Raw genomic sequence first — 17,146 nt, 5'->3', positions numbered from 1 at the left:
GAGAGAGAGAGAGAGAGAGAGAGAGAGAGAGAGAGAGAGAGAGAGAGAGAGAGAGAACATTAATTATGTGCTAAGCTGTGGGAATGCAAATACAAGCAAGCAAGAAAGTCCCTGCCCTAAAGGAGCTTATGTTCTAATGGAGGAAGACAATACATAACAGGATTCTGGAAAAGGAGGTTTGGAGATGATGGCATGGTTTAGTGATGGCAAAAGAGTGAGGCAGATTGCATTTAGAAACTTGCACAGTGCTTTTAGGGACTCCTGATACAAACTCCATCTTTTAATGTCTATATTCTTCCAGTAATTATGTCTACTTCCTAAGAATTAAAATTATAGGTCATACAATATGCAGTGTTGAGACATACATTGGGTTTTAGTAAGTGGGAGCATATTACCAGTAAAGAACTGTACAGGAAAACTGTATAAAAGATTATTAAAGATATGTAGATTTTGAAAATGGAATGGACTAATCACATAGAGCAAGGGAAAAATGGATGAATGGTCCATATGCTTCTTTGGAACAATGTCAAGGAAAGTCCTTAACTTAGGTGGATTAACCTGCCTTCCCCGATGGATAATATACAAGAGGATATGGATGGGGCAGCCAGGTAGCACAACGAGTAAGAGCACCGGCTCCAGTGTTAAGAAGACCTAGAGATCGAATCCCGGGCTCGGACACTTAGCACCCACCCAGAAACACCTGGCCATGTAACCTTGAGCAAGTTACTTAACCCCAATTGCTTAGGGGTGGCCAGGTGGCTCAGCGAGTAAGAGCACCGGCTCCAGTGTCAGGATGACCTGGATCAAATCCCAGGCTCAGACACTCAGCACCACACCCAGAAATAACTGGTCGTGTAACCTTGAGCAAGTTACTTAACCCCGATTGCTTTAAAAAAAAAAAAAAAAGAGGATATGGACAAGTATCACATAGGATGAGAAAACATAGATGCCATCTATTGAGAACTCCTATGTTAATTATTAGTCTTTTGTTTCTATGATTAGTCAATATGATTGCTCTTCATTTGTCCTTATTCATTTAATTTTCATCCAATCCTACTATCTTTTTTCAACTCGGTTCAATAAATGTTATACTAAAACATCACTGACAAATGTTGATAATGTCTTATTTTATATTTAGTTGGTGTACAGGGCTGTGGGCAAGAAGCAGAAATCAATATTTACTTCAATTCTTGATACTCCTGACTTTTTAAGAGCCAAGAAAGGACAGAAACTTCAGAGTCAGGTAAGAAAACTTAATGGGAAATACAGCATAATAATCATGTCCCATTGAAAGTCACCAGTGAGACACATATAACGAATGCAAGTATAACCATCTGCTTCTGATGCTATTCTAGTTGACCACCTTCAGTAGCTAGCTCTGGATGTTTATCTTTGGCCTCTGCAGCCATGTTCCTCTTAAAGTGGAGGGGGCAGAGGGCAGTGGCAAATTTTAGGATAACAGGTAATGCTACTTCTTGTGCTTCTAAATACTCTGTTATAGCCTCCTTGAACTACCTTTGCCTTTGGATGAATGATCTATTGACTCCTACACAGTATCTGAGAATATTTTAATTGGCTTCACAAAGACTATACACAGACAAATTAAACTGCATTCTATGTACTCACAGTCTGATAAGCGATGTTCTTTGTGGAAGATACAGTGGATAAGAATCATCTTATCTTCCTTTTGTTCCTTAAAAGATGGCCCTCAAAGGATATTTCCAATATGGAAGGCCGCATTTCAATAATTGAAAATATCCCTGATTCTTCAGTGCAGAAGACAACTTCTTTATATCTGAGGAAACAATAATCGTGAATTTAAGTGGCTAAAAAAAAAAAAAGAATCATCACCTAGTGGCCAACCACATGGTGATGAGCCTCTCCAAACTTGGCTAGGCTGGTCCTAGGATTAGAGATTGCTGCCCTAGGGAGCAGAAATGTTTGAGAATGGATGAGTTTGACTACCTTGGGGGAGAGGGACAGAGGAGAGAAAAAAAGTGTGATTTATCTATTCAAATCCACGAAAAAATAAAATTATGATGAGAATGCATTTCATTGAACCTCAATCAACACCAACCATGTATTTCAGGCTATGAAGAGGATGGGAGAATGTATTACAAATGTCATAATAACAATGACAATGTCCTAATGATACTTCATTTGTTTTTTACAGTATCTGTATGTTGAATTGGCCACCAAAGAGAGACCCCATCATCATGCTGGTAACCAGACTAAAGCCTTAAAGCATGCTAGAGATGTGAAGGACATGGTCAGTGAGGTAAGGGGGAAAATCAACACTGCTACAAATGAAAATATAGTTATAAAAGATAGTAAGTTACTACTTAGTTCATTAAAATCTTCACCATCAAGCATCTACTCATAATAATTATGAAGAGCACTTAGCTTGAGTAAAAAGTAAAAACTAAACCCAAGTTCTTGAATATGAAGTATAACATTTCTAAGGCTCTGAAATTGGTATGACACCCCATCTGTGGCAAAAGTTGCCATGGATGAAAGCACTTGAACCTGAGTCTGAATCCCTCTCTCTGCTTTGTTTTTTAGAAAAAATACAAAATTCAGTATGAAAAAATGAAGGACAGGTATACTCCAGTTCCTGACACTCCAATCCTCATCAGAGCTAAAAGGGCTTACTGGAATGCCAGTGATGTAAGTATCCTAGAAATGAGCCCTTTTCCTCCTCATTTCTGCTCTGCATTGATGGGGTAGGGCTAGGATTGAAGCACACTCAATAAAACAGCTAGGATAGCACATTAAACTAATCAAACCACTTCTATGTTTCTTATGCCTATCACATAACTCATGTCATACAGCTAGCAGGCAGATGAATGAAGCTAGGCCAGGGAACAGAAGACACAGCTGAAAGAGAGCTTCCCAGATACACAGCTACTCACTATGCTAATTCAGATGAAATTTGGATTGTCTTCTCAAAGTGTCTTAGTATCGTTTGGTAAGGAGAACTCTCCGTTCCTGAGTATTAGAATGGATGGTAATGTTTAAAATGACATTAATATGTTGACTCCACTAATTATTCTAAATTCTTGGTGCCTGCAAGTAACTTTACAAGAAGAGTTTTAGTGCAACTGCTTATCTGTGTTGGTGGAAGGGATTTCCTCACTGAGATTTCCCTATACCAATAAAATTATAGGTATAAACCAAGTACATAAACACACATACATACATACATACATACACACGCACATTGACCATATAGGGATAGTCATAGGGACTAAATACATGATTTCATTGCTATAAAGGAAGTCCTAAGTGAGAAAACCCTCTACCCATGTAGATTAGCACCTTCCCTAAAGTTCATGGTCATAAAGAGTTGTCTCTGTCAAGAAAATCCCAAAATGGGGTCACAAAAAGGCATACAGGACTGAAATTACTGAATAACAAACAAAACTAGAGGTTAGATGATTTGCCCAAGGTCACAGATCCAGGATGTGTTAGAGGCAAAACTTAAACCCAAGTCCTCTCTACCTTGAGCCCAGCTCTCTAATCACTACTCCATTCTCAAGTAAAATATTCACATTTTGAATAATGAAGAAGACTGACTCATATGATCATAGACTCAGAGTTTGAAGAGACCTAAAAAGTCACCTAATCCAACCCACTCATTTTAGAGATAAGGAAATAAGATCAGAGAGAAGAAGGACCTTGTTCAAGTCACACAGGTAATAAGTGAAGAGGTGGAATTCAAACCCATGTTGGCTGACTCCAAAGCAGTGTTTTTCTTGCTATGTCAGAATCAGAATCAGATCTTCTCTTTACCAAAGCTGAATTTTAGTACCCAGGCTTGGATGTACTATACCCAATAATCCCAGAATCATGTTGACAATATGAATTGAAGCCATTGGGTCATAAATTGAGCCCTCTTCCCTGTTTTCCCTCTGCCCCTAAGTTCATCATAGTGCAGGCCCATTTTGGTATTTCTAGGCCCTCAGAGGCAGGTGTCTTTCTCTGTTGGGACTGTGAGGAAAAAATGTTCCTAAGTAGAGTGGCCCTTGGGGTTTGGCAAATTGGGGAACTGACCCCAGGATACATGATTTGTGGAGTCCTGGGTATTGTGGAGACCATGCAGCTGGATTTTTAGGGATGATCTGATGGGGAAAATGAAGTGGCATTGCCAGCTACCCTAAAAAAAGACACATCCATACGATGAACTCTCTTCATCCACACATCCCTCTTAGGTTATGTGTAACTCTTTTGTGACTTGTATCTCACCCAACACACCACACTCTTTCCTTTCAAGACTAGATTCAATGTATATTTAAACAGATTTCTCCTATATAAAAATATTAGGGTGGGATACTTGGTATGCTTTGTCCTAAAGGCTTGTACTTAATGAGATGAATGTTCTCCAATCTTGGGTGTTGGCTAGATTGAAAAATCATAATCCTCCAAAAAGAATTACAGTATATGGCTGACGTCTAGAAAACAAGTGGGTGTCATTACTTATGACCATTAGAGTGAATGTCTGGAAGAATATCCAGCTGACTTGCATAATGGCCAAGATGAAAAGTGAAAACAGACATAATTCTTTTGATGAGAATCTGCTAAGAATATAAGAGATTATCTTTATACAGGACACTTTGTTGGGTCTAAAATCTGTCCAGACACAAGGAGAAATCACAGTCCTGTTTTAGGATCAATGACCTGGGGTAAAAAGGCAAAACTACAAAACCAAACTTGAAGTTGAAATTTAATTTGGCCAGAATCATGACCACAGCTCCAGAAAGGGATCACTGTAGCCCAAGAAATAAAGGTGTTTGTGCCCATTGTCATGTTTCAGGTTTAATGAACCTATATTTTCCCTTCTTCAACTGACTTTTGTTTAGACCTACAGTAAGGTATTCCGGTCTAAACCCATGAGAAAAAGTTGATGCTGAAGAGAGCCATACAAGGTTAATTTGGATACCTGTTTGTGATATATGTACCTCTCTCTTTGCAGTTACGCTACAAAGAAACATTCCACGCCACCAAAGGGAAATACCACACTGTGAAGGATGCCCTGGACATTGTCTATCACCGCAAGGTCACAGATGACATCAGCAGTGTATGTACTTATTTTCTTCTTTTTTCACACTCATTTAAATGATGCTTTCCTCTTATTTGTCTTAATTAGAGATGCCGTCCTGTGGCTGCCCACCCTGGCAACACTAGGAACTCGTCACAATTTAACACCCACACTTTCTAAAAATAACCAAATAGAAAGGGAAAACCCAAACTGGTCAATGGGTGAGTCATGGTTTATTTTAACCCTGGGAAAGAATTGTTCAGTTTCTTTGTGATTCTGCCACAGGTGAAATACAAGGAGAACTATATGAACCAACTAGGAATCTGGATGTCAATTCCAGATCGCCCAGAACACTATCACCACCGGGCTGTCACTGATGCCGTCAGTGATGTGAGTCTGAAAATCTTTACTTTTGTTTATGCATAAACACATATGTATATGTTATCTCTGCCTATGTCATTAGTGATTCGAATTTATGTAATTTTAAAAATCTTCACGTTTTAAAGACGAAGAAAGCTAAATAACCTACCTCTAATAAAATTAAGCAAAGGGGAAATAAAAGCTAAATTGACAAAACTCTTTTTCTCCTAAAATGACCATTAGCTTTCTAAGAAACAGCTACTCTGTATTGGCTTATTCTAGCACAGTTTAAGAAACAGTTAAAATTGTTTTGATCCCCTATGTAAGTGACAAATTCCACGTAGTCTTTGCATGACACCATGGAATAATAGTCAACATATGAGTGAATCTCTCACTCTAATAAAAAAAATTTGAGGGCAAAAGGGTAAAATTTTTTCTTGGCTTGTAATTATTCATATCACTCTACTTATATAAACTCTAGTGTCAAGTCATATTTGTGTAGATACTTAAAAGTGACTTGTTTTTAGGTTAAATACAAAGAAGATTTGACATGGCTTAGGGGCATTGGTTGCTATGCCCATGATACCCCTGACCTGATGTTGGCGGAACAGAACAAGACCCTTTATAGCAAGGTATGTCTACTTTTATGATACTTAAATCATTGTCATTTTGTTATTGAAAAAAATTTAGGACACAGAAGATCTCTTGTTAGCTATCTGACCAAAAAAAAAGTCACCTACACAAAATTAAAGAGAATCCAGTAAAGCATCCAATGGCATATTCAGGGATCACTAAACAAAGATTCTAACTAGTCATTTGAAAGCATATTCTCAAACCGACTTTATAGTCTATAATGTGAAAAGAATACAAGTAATTAAGAAATTCAGGTGAGGAGGGAGAGGGGAAATCAGTTATCATAGTAGCTCACAGATGGGTAGTAGCTTTTAATTTTAATTAATTATTCCTTCTAACTAGCTGCTAAAATCGATTGTTTCAGAAACAGTGTATGTGTTCAGTTTTGGTACCCTGAACAAAATTCTATAATTCTGCCTTTCCAGATCTAAAGAGGGGAGGAACAAGCATTTATTAAGTGCCTACTATGTTCCAGGCACTATGCTAAGCATTTTACAAATATTTTTTCATTTAATTCTCACAACCCAGAAAGGTAGGGGCTGTTATTATCCCATTTTACAAATGAGGAAACTGAGGCAAATATAGATTAAGTGACTTTCCCAGTATCACCCAGCCAGTAAGTATCTGAGGCTAGATTTGAATTTAGCTCTATCTGAAACCAGGCTCAGCTCTTTACCCAGTAGGCCAGCTACATGCCTCTAACCTTACATGCCTGTTCCTACCCTCACTTCCAAACCCTCTAATGGGTTCATAGCCAATTGTTTGATCTAGGGAAACTCTATATTAGACATCTGGACTACTATGACCAGTTATACTAATCTAACAAAAAAAGACTCAATAACTAACTCAATGAAAACTGAATTCATTCATGTGAATGGGTAGAAAAAACACCCCCTCTGAATACTTGAGTCCTTTTCATGAAGCCAAAGATAATCAGTATGGGCCGTAGAAGGAAAGAAATAGGACTTGAATATATTTTGCCTACAGTGGGAGATAGATCTATTATTAAAGCAACTACTCCATTGAAAATGTCATTTCAGGCTAGTCTTCGGGGTCTATGGGTAAGAGTTCATTTTATTCACTAAATTAATTAATAAACAGACTTTTATTACAAGTTATGCTTAAGAATTTGTCATATACCTTTTTTAGCATCCTATATCACAGCATGTTGTATTTTAAAATGACAACTTTCTAATTGCGTTCTCTAGTACAAGTACAAGGAATTATTCGAAAGGACAAAGTCGAATTTCAAGTATGAAGCTGACTGTCCAATTAATAAGCATTTCAAATATGCAACTCAACTAATGGATGAGGTAAGTATGACCCTTTTATTCCCTGTAAGTATCCTAAGCTGCTTATTGAAATGAACTGAAATGATAGGGAGAGAAAAGGAAAGTGCAAATAAAAAGCAAGTGAGAGAGAATGTCTATGATGCCACTAACCAATGGGATCTACAAATATATTCCACAGATAGCAGGGAAGGGCATATTCAAAGGCTAGTGGAGCCTTCTAAAAAAACCTCCACCTGGGCCAAAATACTGGTAGTATAGTCTTGATGCTTAAAAAAGTTTAGTTAAATATAAGAATTAAGCCACTAATCAGCAGAGTTGTGGTAAAACTTGGCCATTTGCCACCAAGTCTTATTAGGTAGCTTTTCCCTCTGTTTTGTTCAGATATTTAGTGATATAACAAGTCTTTGTAAAGAGAAACAAAGATTTGGGTATTAAGAGAGCCAAAAGATTAGTGATGTGAGCTTAAGCATAGAATTTGAGTCAGAGACCCCAGAAATCTCAGAATAATGTTAGTTGACTGTCTGGTTTGATATTATGTGTAGCCTAGAAGTCTGATAGATTGCAATGACAATAGAGATTCCTCTAGCATAATAGTTGTGTTCTATGACTTTATATTTCATATTCTTCTTATCCTTTAGTCAAAGAGAAAGCCATTTGACAAAAAGAATTTACCAGCATACTCTGCTAACTCTTCCTCAGTCAATCTAAACATCTGTGTCTGTTTATTAAGTTAACTTTAAAATAAAATCTTTGGAAATTTCAGCAGTTCCTGGATTTACAACTGGATAGTTTTATCTTTAATTTCTTGTTTTCCCTTTTTTGGTGGAGGTGGCTAATAAATAAAAAAGAAAGGTTAAAAATGATAATAGACATATTAATTGCTTGAAAATATTGAGAACCTAGCCTATTTTCTTTGATTAGTTTGTTAATTTGGTTTACTGAGCTCTTGTTTCATCTTTATTAAGATTCTCTACCTGTGAGATTCTGAAGGAACCCTGCCAAGCCTTCTTATTGGTGTGTTTAAAAAAAAGCCCAACATTTTCCAAAATGTATTTTGCATATGGATAAAATGAATTATTGCCAGAAACCTCAGACTTATTCTTGAATAATTGCAGGATTTTATCAATGCTTAGCTTTTTGGCACTTATGGCTCTAAACTGGAAACTGACAGGGTATTCAGCATTATTTTAAATAGAGCATAAGTAATAATGAAATCTGGCATTGCTAATGGCATTACAATGGACAATGGTATATGTATAGGTGCAAAGTACTTGTATTTCAGTGTCATTGAAACCCTATACATCTAAACCATGCCTCAAGTCTTCTTCATGAAGAAATTCTATTCATTGAACTCTGTGTCTCCTTTAGTCCACAGAAGGGCTCAAGAAACCCCTCCTGAAATCGTTAGGGTTCATGACATCTAGGGTTGATATCTAGAGACTTGTCTCCATACCCTTGAAATTGTATACTTGTTATAATCTGATATGCTATTCTGAGCAGAAAAAATACAGAGCTGATTATGAGCAACGGAAAGATAAGTACAGCCTTGTTGTGGATGAGCCTAGACATCTGCTGGCTAAGACCGTAGGCGAACAAATAAGTCAGGTACTGTAACAGTACTGGCCAAGATGGCCCAGACAGTGCTGTTCTCCTAATTCTTGATAAGATGTTCGTCATGTCTGCAGCCAAGGATGTCATAGGGTTCTGCCTATGATATTGAACTGTTCTGTTCCTGTGTCCTCCAACAATATCTGTTCAGCCACCCAAACAGCACATAAGCTCTTTGAGTGAGCCAATACATGCTCTGCGTACTCTCGCCTGATGTGGGGAAGTAGAAAAGGGAAGCATTAAATTGGAAAATGTCTCCCTCCTCTTATTGGGCTGCAATTTGCTGGGGCAAATCATGACTTTCCTGCCACTAACTACTCTGAGTTGCAAGGCAAAGGAAAAAAAAAGGAAAGGGGGATAGAATGACATTATTTTTGATGTTTACCATTTCTCTGATTTATTTTTAAGAAAACAAGTTCATTGGTATCATAAGTAAAACTTTCTTAGTGGTATTAGTCACCACTTCTAAAATCACAACTGGTTAGCTTAAAATACTGAAGTCTTTCAACTTGGTGGCCCAATAAATTACTTAGTTTCTTTACCCATACACATCTATGTGAGTACGTAAAGTATTTCTGCCTACATCTCTTCACTCTGAGTGATTGGGATATAGAGCTGTGTTCTTTCCTGTCTTCATAAGTCTCTCTTGTGCTTCACTGCTCTTTGTATGGACAGAAAAAATATAAATCTAGTGCCAAGATGTTTCTACGACACGGATGTAATGAAATTCTGCGTCCAGATATGTTGACTGCACTCTACAATACACACATGTGGAGCCAGGTAATGTTTTATGTGATGCAGAGCCCTTCTAGGCCTTTACATTCTTTGACTTTTAAGCTGTCATTCTCTCTTCATCTCATCACTTTTTGCATTCCATAACTGAATAAATGATCACATTTCATACTGTGACTAATGGTGAGGCTGCCATAGTAATCTTCTCTATAGGATGGGCCAACTACCATTTGTCCCTCTTGGAATTCTTAACAAACCAAAACCTAGAGGTTCTTTCAAACTGAGCATTAAAATTGATATTGTTCCAAATTCACTTTCTATAATTTTGTCCTAAATGGATGAAAACAGTCTTTGAGAGCTGACTTCATCAAGGGGTAGATTCATAAACCTTTGTGTTTATGTTTCTCTTCAACCTTTTCTCTTTTACTTCTGAGTTACAATACCAGCTAGGAGAAAAGAGAATGATGATGTGACTCTTTCAATAACTCACATATTTATGCCCTTCTGGAGTCAGCTCCATTTGTTAATGTTTAAACTATACACAATTCCACCCTTAGTGTCTATATCCCTCATCAACCCTGGTTTCCAGCATCATTGATTTAAAAACACGGCTTCAAAGCCAATACACGGCTTCAAAGCCAATACACGGCATTCCATTCTAGCGCTATCTGAAACATTGGACAAGAGTGACTGCGCACACCAAGAAACTGAGATGAAAATGTTCACAATGGAATTAAATTCTAGAGCTCCCAGTTGGACAAAGATATTTTTCAATTGATTATAGAGACAAACTAAAATATATTTTTTCACTTTGTGATCCTATGAACCTGGTGAAGGATTATAAACTTTCTCTGTAAGCAACCCGTTCTCTGGAGCTCATTCCTTTGTTCAAGTACAATCATCAAATGCTTGTGCTTACAGTCTTGTGACCGTGTTGTACATATTGCTTAATATTGCTTGTGTGCATGGAAAATTATTTACTCTGTGGCTATCAAATTCCAAAGGTATATGTGCATGCGTGCTACTGAGAATGAGATCTATTAGGAATAGTAATAACTACCCCCTTTCCCATAGTCATGGTATTCATCTTTTTTTAACATCTCCATTTCATAACTAAGTTGAACAGTCATTCCTTACAGAGACTTGCACATGCAACTAACCCCTGACAATTGTGTGACCAAGAGTAAGTCACATGATCTCTTAGTGTCTTTGGCAACTTTTTAAGACAACAGTATCAAAACTTTTGTTCTCAGGACTCCTTTATATGCTTAAAAATTATTGAGAACCCCAAAGACCATTTGTTTTTGTAGATTATATTTTATCCATATTTACCATATTAGAAATTCAAATATCTTAGTTTTCTTGAAGGTCCTGTGTCTGTTTCTTAGTACTGACTTTTTCTTCTTCTCCATCATTAGATCAAGTACAAGAAAAACTATGAGAAGACAAAGGACAAATTTACATCCGTGGTGGATACTCCAGAACATTTGCGTACTACAAAAGTCAACAAGCAAATCAGTGATGTGAGTAGGAAAAATCCTGAATGCTGCCCTTAAGATTCAAACCTATAAAAATAGAAGGCTTTCAAGTATGATGTGCTGGAAAATTCTTCTAGAGTTCCTATTCTTTGCATTAAGTCAGCTTAAGTAAAATTTAAAAAAAAAAAAATATATATATATATATATGGCATCCAGAATTTTTCAGGGCAAAGTGATTGGGGTAGAGATATGATCTTTCTGACTCAGCTATTGTGATTTTTGAACCCTCCAGATTCTTTACAAGTTGGAATATAACAAAGCCAGACCCAGAGGCTACACCACAATCCATGACACCCCCATGTTACTGCATGTTCGCAAAGTAAAAGACCGAATCAGTGATGTAAGTATAGGAGTGACTTTTAAGTCACATAATTTTGAACTCTGTAATTCTGTGATGTGGGTAACAGATCAAACTCTCTTTCATGAAGAGCAGCAATGTGATACAGGGGAACAGCAGTGACTGGAGTTAGAGGACCTGGGTTCAAATACATTCTCTGATGTTTGCTATTTTTGTTACCTTGGGAAAGTTATTTAACACAACTGAGATTCAGTTTCCTCATTTATAAAATGAGGAAGGTTGGATATTAGGTAGTCGCTGAGGTCCTTTTCAGTCATAGGTCTGTGATTCTATGACCTATAACCTTTGGTCAATATATGAAATCAATAGCTTAATATCCTAATTTGAGAGAAAGGAATAGAAATTACTTTTCTGGCATACGACTTGGTTTCATAATTCGTGGGCTTAGAATTCCTGATTAAGGGATCTTAGTTCAATTCAAAGAATAATTTCCTGGCTTCAATACAACTAAGAGAAGAGAAAATTTAAAAAGAATTAGATTAATAGAGGCAGGCACACTAACAGCAGCAAGAAATGGAAGCTAACTAGCAATTGAGTAACAGCAGCCAAATAAAGATACAGAAAACTATAAAAAATGTATATAATGACTTGAAAAACATAGTACTTGGAGAGTATTTAGTTTAGGGGTAAATAGTCCCATATACCCTCAATTGACCCAGAAGTCATCATATTAAGGAAGAATATAATAATTCTTATCTGAATGATAACTTCAAGTTATCAAGAAAAATGTAAATTCAGTACAATATAGCCTATTTAAGAAGGAAGAGACATTTATAGTGCATTTAAGGGTTTTCATGCAAGATTGAAATTTTTTAAGGTGACACATAAACATATAATTTGTTACATCTGGAAAATTAATCTATATGGAATACAGCATTTCCCAACAATGTAGGTAAGTAAAATGTTATAGTAACTCATTACGAACAAGGGGACTTGCTTCAGAATCTATATAGACATTGGAAGCTGTCAGTAAACATTATTATATGAGGAAAGAGAGATGAGAGGGGAAAAAAAGTTCCCTTCCTTCTGGAGTCTTTGGGATTTTCTAATTTATTGTAGCTGCTCTGTGTTCACATTGATTGCCACCAGCAAAAAACTATATACTCTGTCTCCCATGTCACCTATCAATGGCATGGGTTAAACTCACCATTAGGGAAGAAGATGATAGCTAGCTAGCATTTAATAATACTTAGCATTTATATAGCACTTTAAGGTTTGCATAGCGCCTTACAAATATTATGTCATTTAATTCTCGCAATAGCCCCAGGGAAGTGGGGCTATTATTATTTATTATTATCCCCATTTTGCAGATGAGGTAATTGAGGCAGACAGAGGTTAAGATGCCAAATTTAAACTTAGGTCTTTCTGACTCCATGTCAAGGGCTCTATCCACTATGCCACTTAGTTGCCTGTGATTCTATGATTCTAAGATATTATTATCTGAAAGTCACTTAACCATGAAATTAATCTAAATAGAACATAGGCAAAAAAAACAGGAAATAAACAAGTAAAGCTACTGAGAAGCCAAAATCAACGTCATATACAGTTATCCCCTCCACATCAAGGGGGTCAGGGGTGTGGTACCCCGTGTGCTGGAAAATCTATGTGAAATTTTTGATTCCTCCCTTTGTACCAGAGAAGTATGAATTGTTTCTTTTTCTTTTATGGGGGTATATTTACAGAATTAAAAGATAAAATATGTTGCCATTATACAATACTATACATGCATTTTATGCATTTCTGAGTGTCTAAATTTTTTCTGTATCATCTGTGGCTTCCACAAAACTTCCCCAATTCCCCATTTAACTTCTTATGCCAACCCACCATATATTGAAACCTTGATGGGTAAAGTCATGATGTGGAAGGGATAACCACATCTTACTCACTGAGGAACCATTTGGACCTTGTGAACCAAGGTTGCCATTCTAACTCCAGAAGCTCCATTTGCTTCCTGCAATTGACATTTCCCCTTGTGAAAATTTTACATTAGAGTTAAGTTTTCATTATTTGTTTCTAATGCCTTGATAAGCTGCTTTACATAAACAGCTCTGGCTAATTATATCTCTTCCTACAGCTGAAATACAAAGAAGCCTACCACAGGACTAAGTCTAATTGCACCATCGAACCTGATGCTGTCCATATAAAGGCAGCCAAGGATGCCTACAAAGTAAACACTAATGTAAGTCCCAGGACGTTCATTGCCCAACAGTAAATAACCCTTTGCATTGGTATTAGCAAAACTCAAACCCATGAACTCTTTTACTGCATTTTCTTTGAGTATCTTTTCAGGTTATCAAGCTTTCAGTTCAGGAGACAAATTATGTGAGCTTACAGTTGGGCACTGAAATGAATGATTACATTTGGTTCTCACAAAGGTGTATTGGGAACAGTGACTATAGTCAGATCATAAGGAGCAGAGTATAGCTACTCTCATGTCAGTCGTATAGGTCACAACCACTTGGGAATTAGATCTGGTGGTTAAGAAACAGGGGCTTCAACTCTGACAAAAATGAGACAGTTTTAGCATAACCAGAACTTTGGAAAGGTGTCTCTCACCTCTTCATTTTTTTAAGTAATCAGGAGCATCTTTCACACAGAATTTCATATTATTATCTGCACCACTCCAAGCTCTACTTGTGAAATGGAACATAATTCAGCAGCTTGATACATTGAGGGCCTGAAGTAGACAACTACCAGCGCACACATTAACTCTTCATCGCTTACTTGAAAGAGCCCCTTCCAAACTGATTAAATTCAAATATGAATGGTTCTTAACAGAAGTAATTGCTATTAGAAGATGCCAATCATTCCTTGTCTCCCCAAAGGATCAAACAGGCATGGTCTTAGATTCCTCCAAGAGAGAACTTAGTTAGAAATAAGAAAGGATTTTCCTCTGAAAGTGATTATGCTGGAATAGCAAATACACACAAAGAAAAGCTGTGGAATCTTCATTTCTGAAGAACTTTAAAAATAAATCTCTCTTAGATGCTTCAGGCATTTACCATCCTGGAGGCAGGGGGCCATACTAAATCATTTCTTGAGTTCCCTTACAGCTTCATGAAAAACATGCAAATCATTATTGGGGCTTTCATTTGCATTAATAATCATCACTTGGCAAGTGTTCAGAGGGAAGACTAGGTCCCCATGTGTTATTTGTACTCTACTGAATTAAATTATTCTCTTTCATTTTATTAAAAACAGAGGGATTATAAGAAGCAATATGAAGCAACCAAAGCTCACTGGAGGTGGATTGCTGACAGACCTGACTTCCTACAAGCTGCCAAGTCAACCTTGCAACAAAGTGATGTAAGAGAAATGAAAACATGGCCATGCACAAGTACATGAAGCATCCATGAAATAAAAGAAAGGAAAAAACTCTAATCAGCATCCAGCACATTTCTAGCTTTTTATAATAGTCAGCCATCCCTCTCTCTTCTGATCAGTAAGGGGAGAGGCAGGGTGAATAGGTAGATACTGTAATCCACTCTTGGGAGCAGCGTGTATGCCCACAAAAATGAATTCTGCTCAGCCTGTGAAGTGTAGTTACCACTCACAGTTGTAGCTGAGTTCCAAGAAACTCTAGATAGAGATAGAAAGCAGGAACAAATCCCAGGGTATAATGATAAGAAATTTATCAAATCTGATATGTGCATTTTGATGGGGGTCACAAAAGTCATTTTGCCCATTTTTATGTCAATTCATCCTTACCCTTGTGAAGGTGAATTCCAAGGGGTTAGTCATACCTGGTTACAATTCCTTGTGTGACTTGTTACAAATTCCCATTGCTTCCTATGGTGATGTCTGTCCTGGTCTCTTTCTTACTTCACTCTTCTTTTCCCTTTCTTCTGAGGTAGTTTGAATACAAGCTGGACCGAGAGTTCCTGAAGGGTTGTAAACTCTCTGTCACAGATGACAAAGACATGGTGCTGGCCCTGAGAAATTCCTTAATAGAAAGTGATGTAAGTATCTTCTCCTTCACTGACAGCCTTGGCCAGATTTCTGCCCTGTTTCTCGTGTTTATCAGGAGCCCAGACCCAAGGATGAGTCCATAGGATCCTAAAGTATTAGCTCTTGAAACTTGCTTTGTTTGGCCCACGTAGTCATACCCAGGAATGGTGATCACAAAGAGGCACAGCTGGGTTTCATATGAGGAGAAACATTTTCATTAGAGCTAGCCAAAAGTGGAATGAACTGCTTGGGAGATAGTGTGTCCCTGCTCACCTAAAGTCACCTAGAAAAAGCTCCAAGTTCCCTTTTGGGGGATTTTATGGAAAGGATTGCTTTCAGATACAAGTTGGACAAGATGACCTCTGAAGTACCTTCACATTCTGAGTTTTTGTCATTTTTGTGATAGACAAATGCAAGACGTATTCCTGCTGTTGTTGCGATTAGGTTTCCTTTATGTTTGTTTTAGAGCTTTAAACTTTGAATCCAAAAGATACAAAAATGATAGGTGCTTTTCAAGCAAATATGTCTCTTTATGAAAGTTCATAGAATATCCCTGAATCAACAAAAAATCAAGTCTACCTGTGATATGTGCTCATTTAGGGGCATTTGGGGAATTTGAAAGCAGATTTGCTGATAGGGTGCACCAAGAAGCTGAAGAATTGTATTTCTTTCTTTTTATGCAGTTAAAATACAAAGAGAAACATATCAAGGAAAGAGGAACCTGCCAGGCTGTGCCTGATACTCCTCAGATCCTTCTTGCTAAGACTGTCAGTAACTTGGTATCAGAGGTAATTAGTTTCCAGGTTTTGCCTATGTTCATCCAGGGCCTTTGCTTACAGCCCAGACCCCTTCACCAACTGCTTTTGTCTGTCCTCAGAACAAATATAAGGACTATGTGAAAAAGCACCTCTCACAGGGCTCCTACACAACTCTCCCCAAGACTCGTGATACGGTTCATGTCAAGGAAGTGACCAAGAATGTCAGCGATGTAAGTAACCAGCCATCATAAAAGTGGTACTCTGGATTCCAATTAGTTGTTGACATGCAACATAACTAACCCCAAGTCCCTCTGTGGGTGACAGAGACTGTTTGCCAGATATATGAAGGCTCTGAAACTTCTTTGAGCTTTGTGCAATGTCCTGTTTGCATTTTAAAACCTTATTATTGTTACCAATATCTGTGGAGCCAGAACTTCAGTTGAAAGAAATCATATTTATTGACATCACTGGAGGAAAACAGGACCAATATTTGGATTTAGTACTAGGTAGATTCAAGAGACCTAGGTTTAATTAAAGGCTATCCAAAAAGTTTGGCAAGTTACCTTTCAACTCTCAACAGAGAAGTGAGCGAATGACTACCATTGCAGGATGTTATATGTTGTCAGATTCAGTCACTGTATCAAGGGTTTTACTTGGTTGTTTTTCTGTTAAAAGAGTTCAATTTGCAAGGGGGTTGGGGGAAGGGGATTGTTTTCAGAAATGACTATAATGTTTTGGTTTTAATCAAAAGTCATCTAAAACATTAATTTTTCAAGTGCGGATTCTGTCAAAGGATGGGTTTCCTAGCAGGACAGACACCAGTATTAACCAGACAGGTCTGTTCCTTGTAACTAATGTTAAACATTCAGGGAAGAAGAAGA

General features: G+C 37.4%; 1 protein-coding gene and 1 long non-coding RNA gene across 6 annotated transcripts in view; one reads left to right on the top strand and one right to left on the bottom strand.

The window, feature by feature from the left end:
* LOC138155575 (uncharacterized) overlaps nucleotides 1–15,556 on the bottom strand; it is a 28,868-nt gene extending 13,312 nt beyond the window's left edge. For 3 of the 5 annotated variants that reach the window (XR_011166871.1, XR_011166870.1, XR_011166869.1), the window contains exons 1-2: nucleotides 15,303–15,556; nucleotides 1,627–1,795 (exon numbers count right to left, since the gene is read on the bottom strand). This is a non-coding gene — a long non-coding RNA (uncharacterized lncRNA). The remainder of the gene's footprint in view (nucleotides 1–1,626; nucleotides 1,796–15,302) is intronic. The other 2 variants (XR_011166872.1, XR_011166873.1) reach the window with 1 other exon arrangement.
* Nucleotides 1–17,146, top strand: part of NEB (nebulin) — a 231,362-nt gene that overhangs the window by 173,791 nt on the left and 40,425 nt on the right. Inside the window, 15 exon segments of the mRNA XM_069080869.1 lie at nucleotides 1,139–1,243; nucleotides 2,174–2,278; nucleotides 2,563–2,667; nucleotides 4,973–5,077; nucleotides 5,324–5,428; nucleotides 5,926–6,030; nucleotides 7,240–7,344; nucleotides 8,824–8,928; nucleotides 11,082–11,186; nucleotides 11,434–11,541; nucleotides 13,634–13,738; nucleotides 14,761–14,865; nucleotides 15,414–15,518; nucleotides 16,191–16,295; nucleotides 16,385–16,495. Of these exon segments, the coding sequence (XP_068936970.1) occupies nucleotides 1,139–1,243; nucleotides 2,174–2,278; nucleotides 2,563–2,667; nucleotides 4,973–5,077; nucleotides 5,324–5,428; nucleotides 5,926–6,030; nucleotides 7,240–7,344; nucleotides 8,824–8,928; nucleotides 11,082–11,186; nucleotides 11,434–11,541; nucleotides 13,634–13,738; nucleotides 14,761–14,865; nucleotides 15,414–15,518; nucleotides 16,191–16,295; nucleotides 16,385–16,495 (1,584 nt within the window).

The sequence above is a fragment of the Petaurus breviceps genome, unplaced genomic scaffold, assembly GCF_028583685.1.
Source record: "Petaurus breviceps papuanus isolate PSGF00001 unplaced genomic scaffold, PetGlider_PUasm1.0 91133, whole genome shotgun sequence".
Taxonomy (NCBI): Eukaryota; Metazoa; Chordata; class Mammalia; order Diprotodontia; family Petauridae; genus Petaurus; species Petaurus breviceps.
Note: the sequence above shows the minus strand (reverse complement) of the source record. Positions and strands in the feature narration are given on the sequence as shown.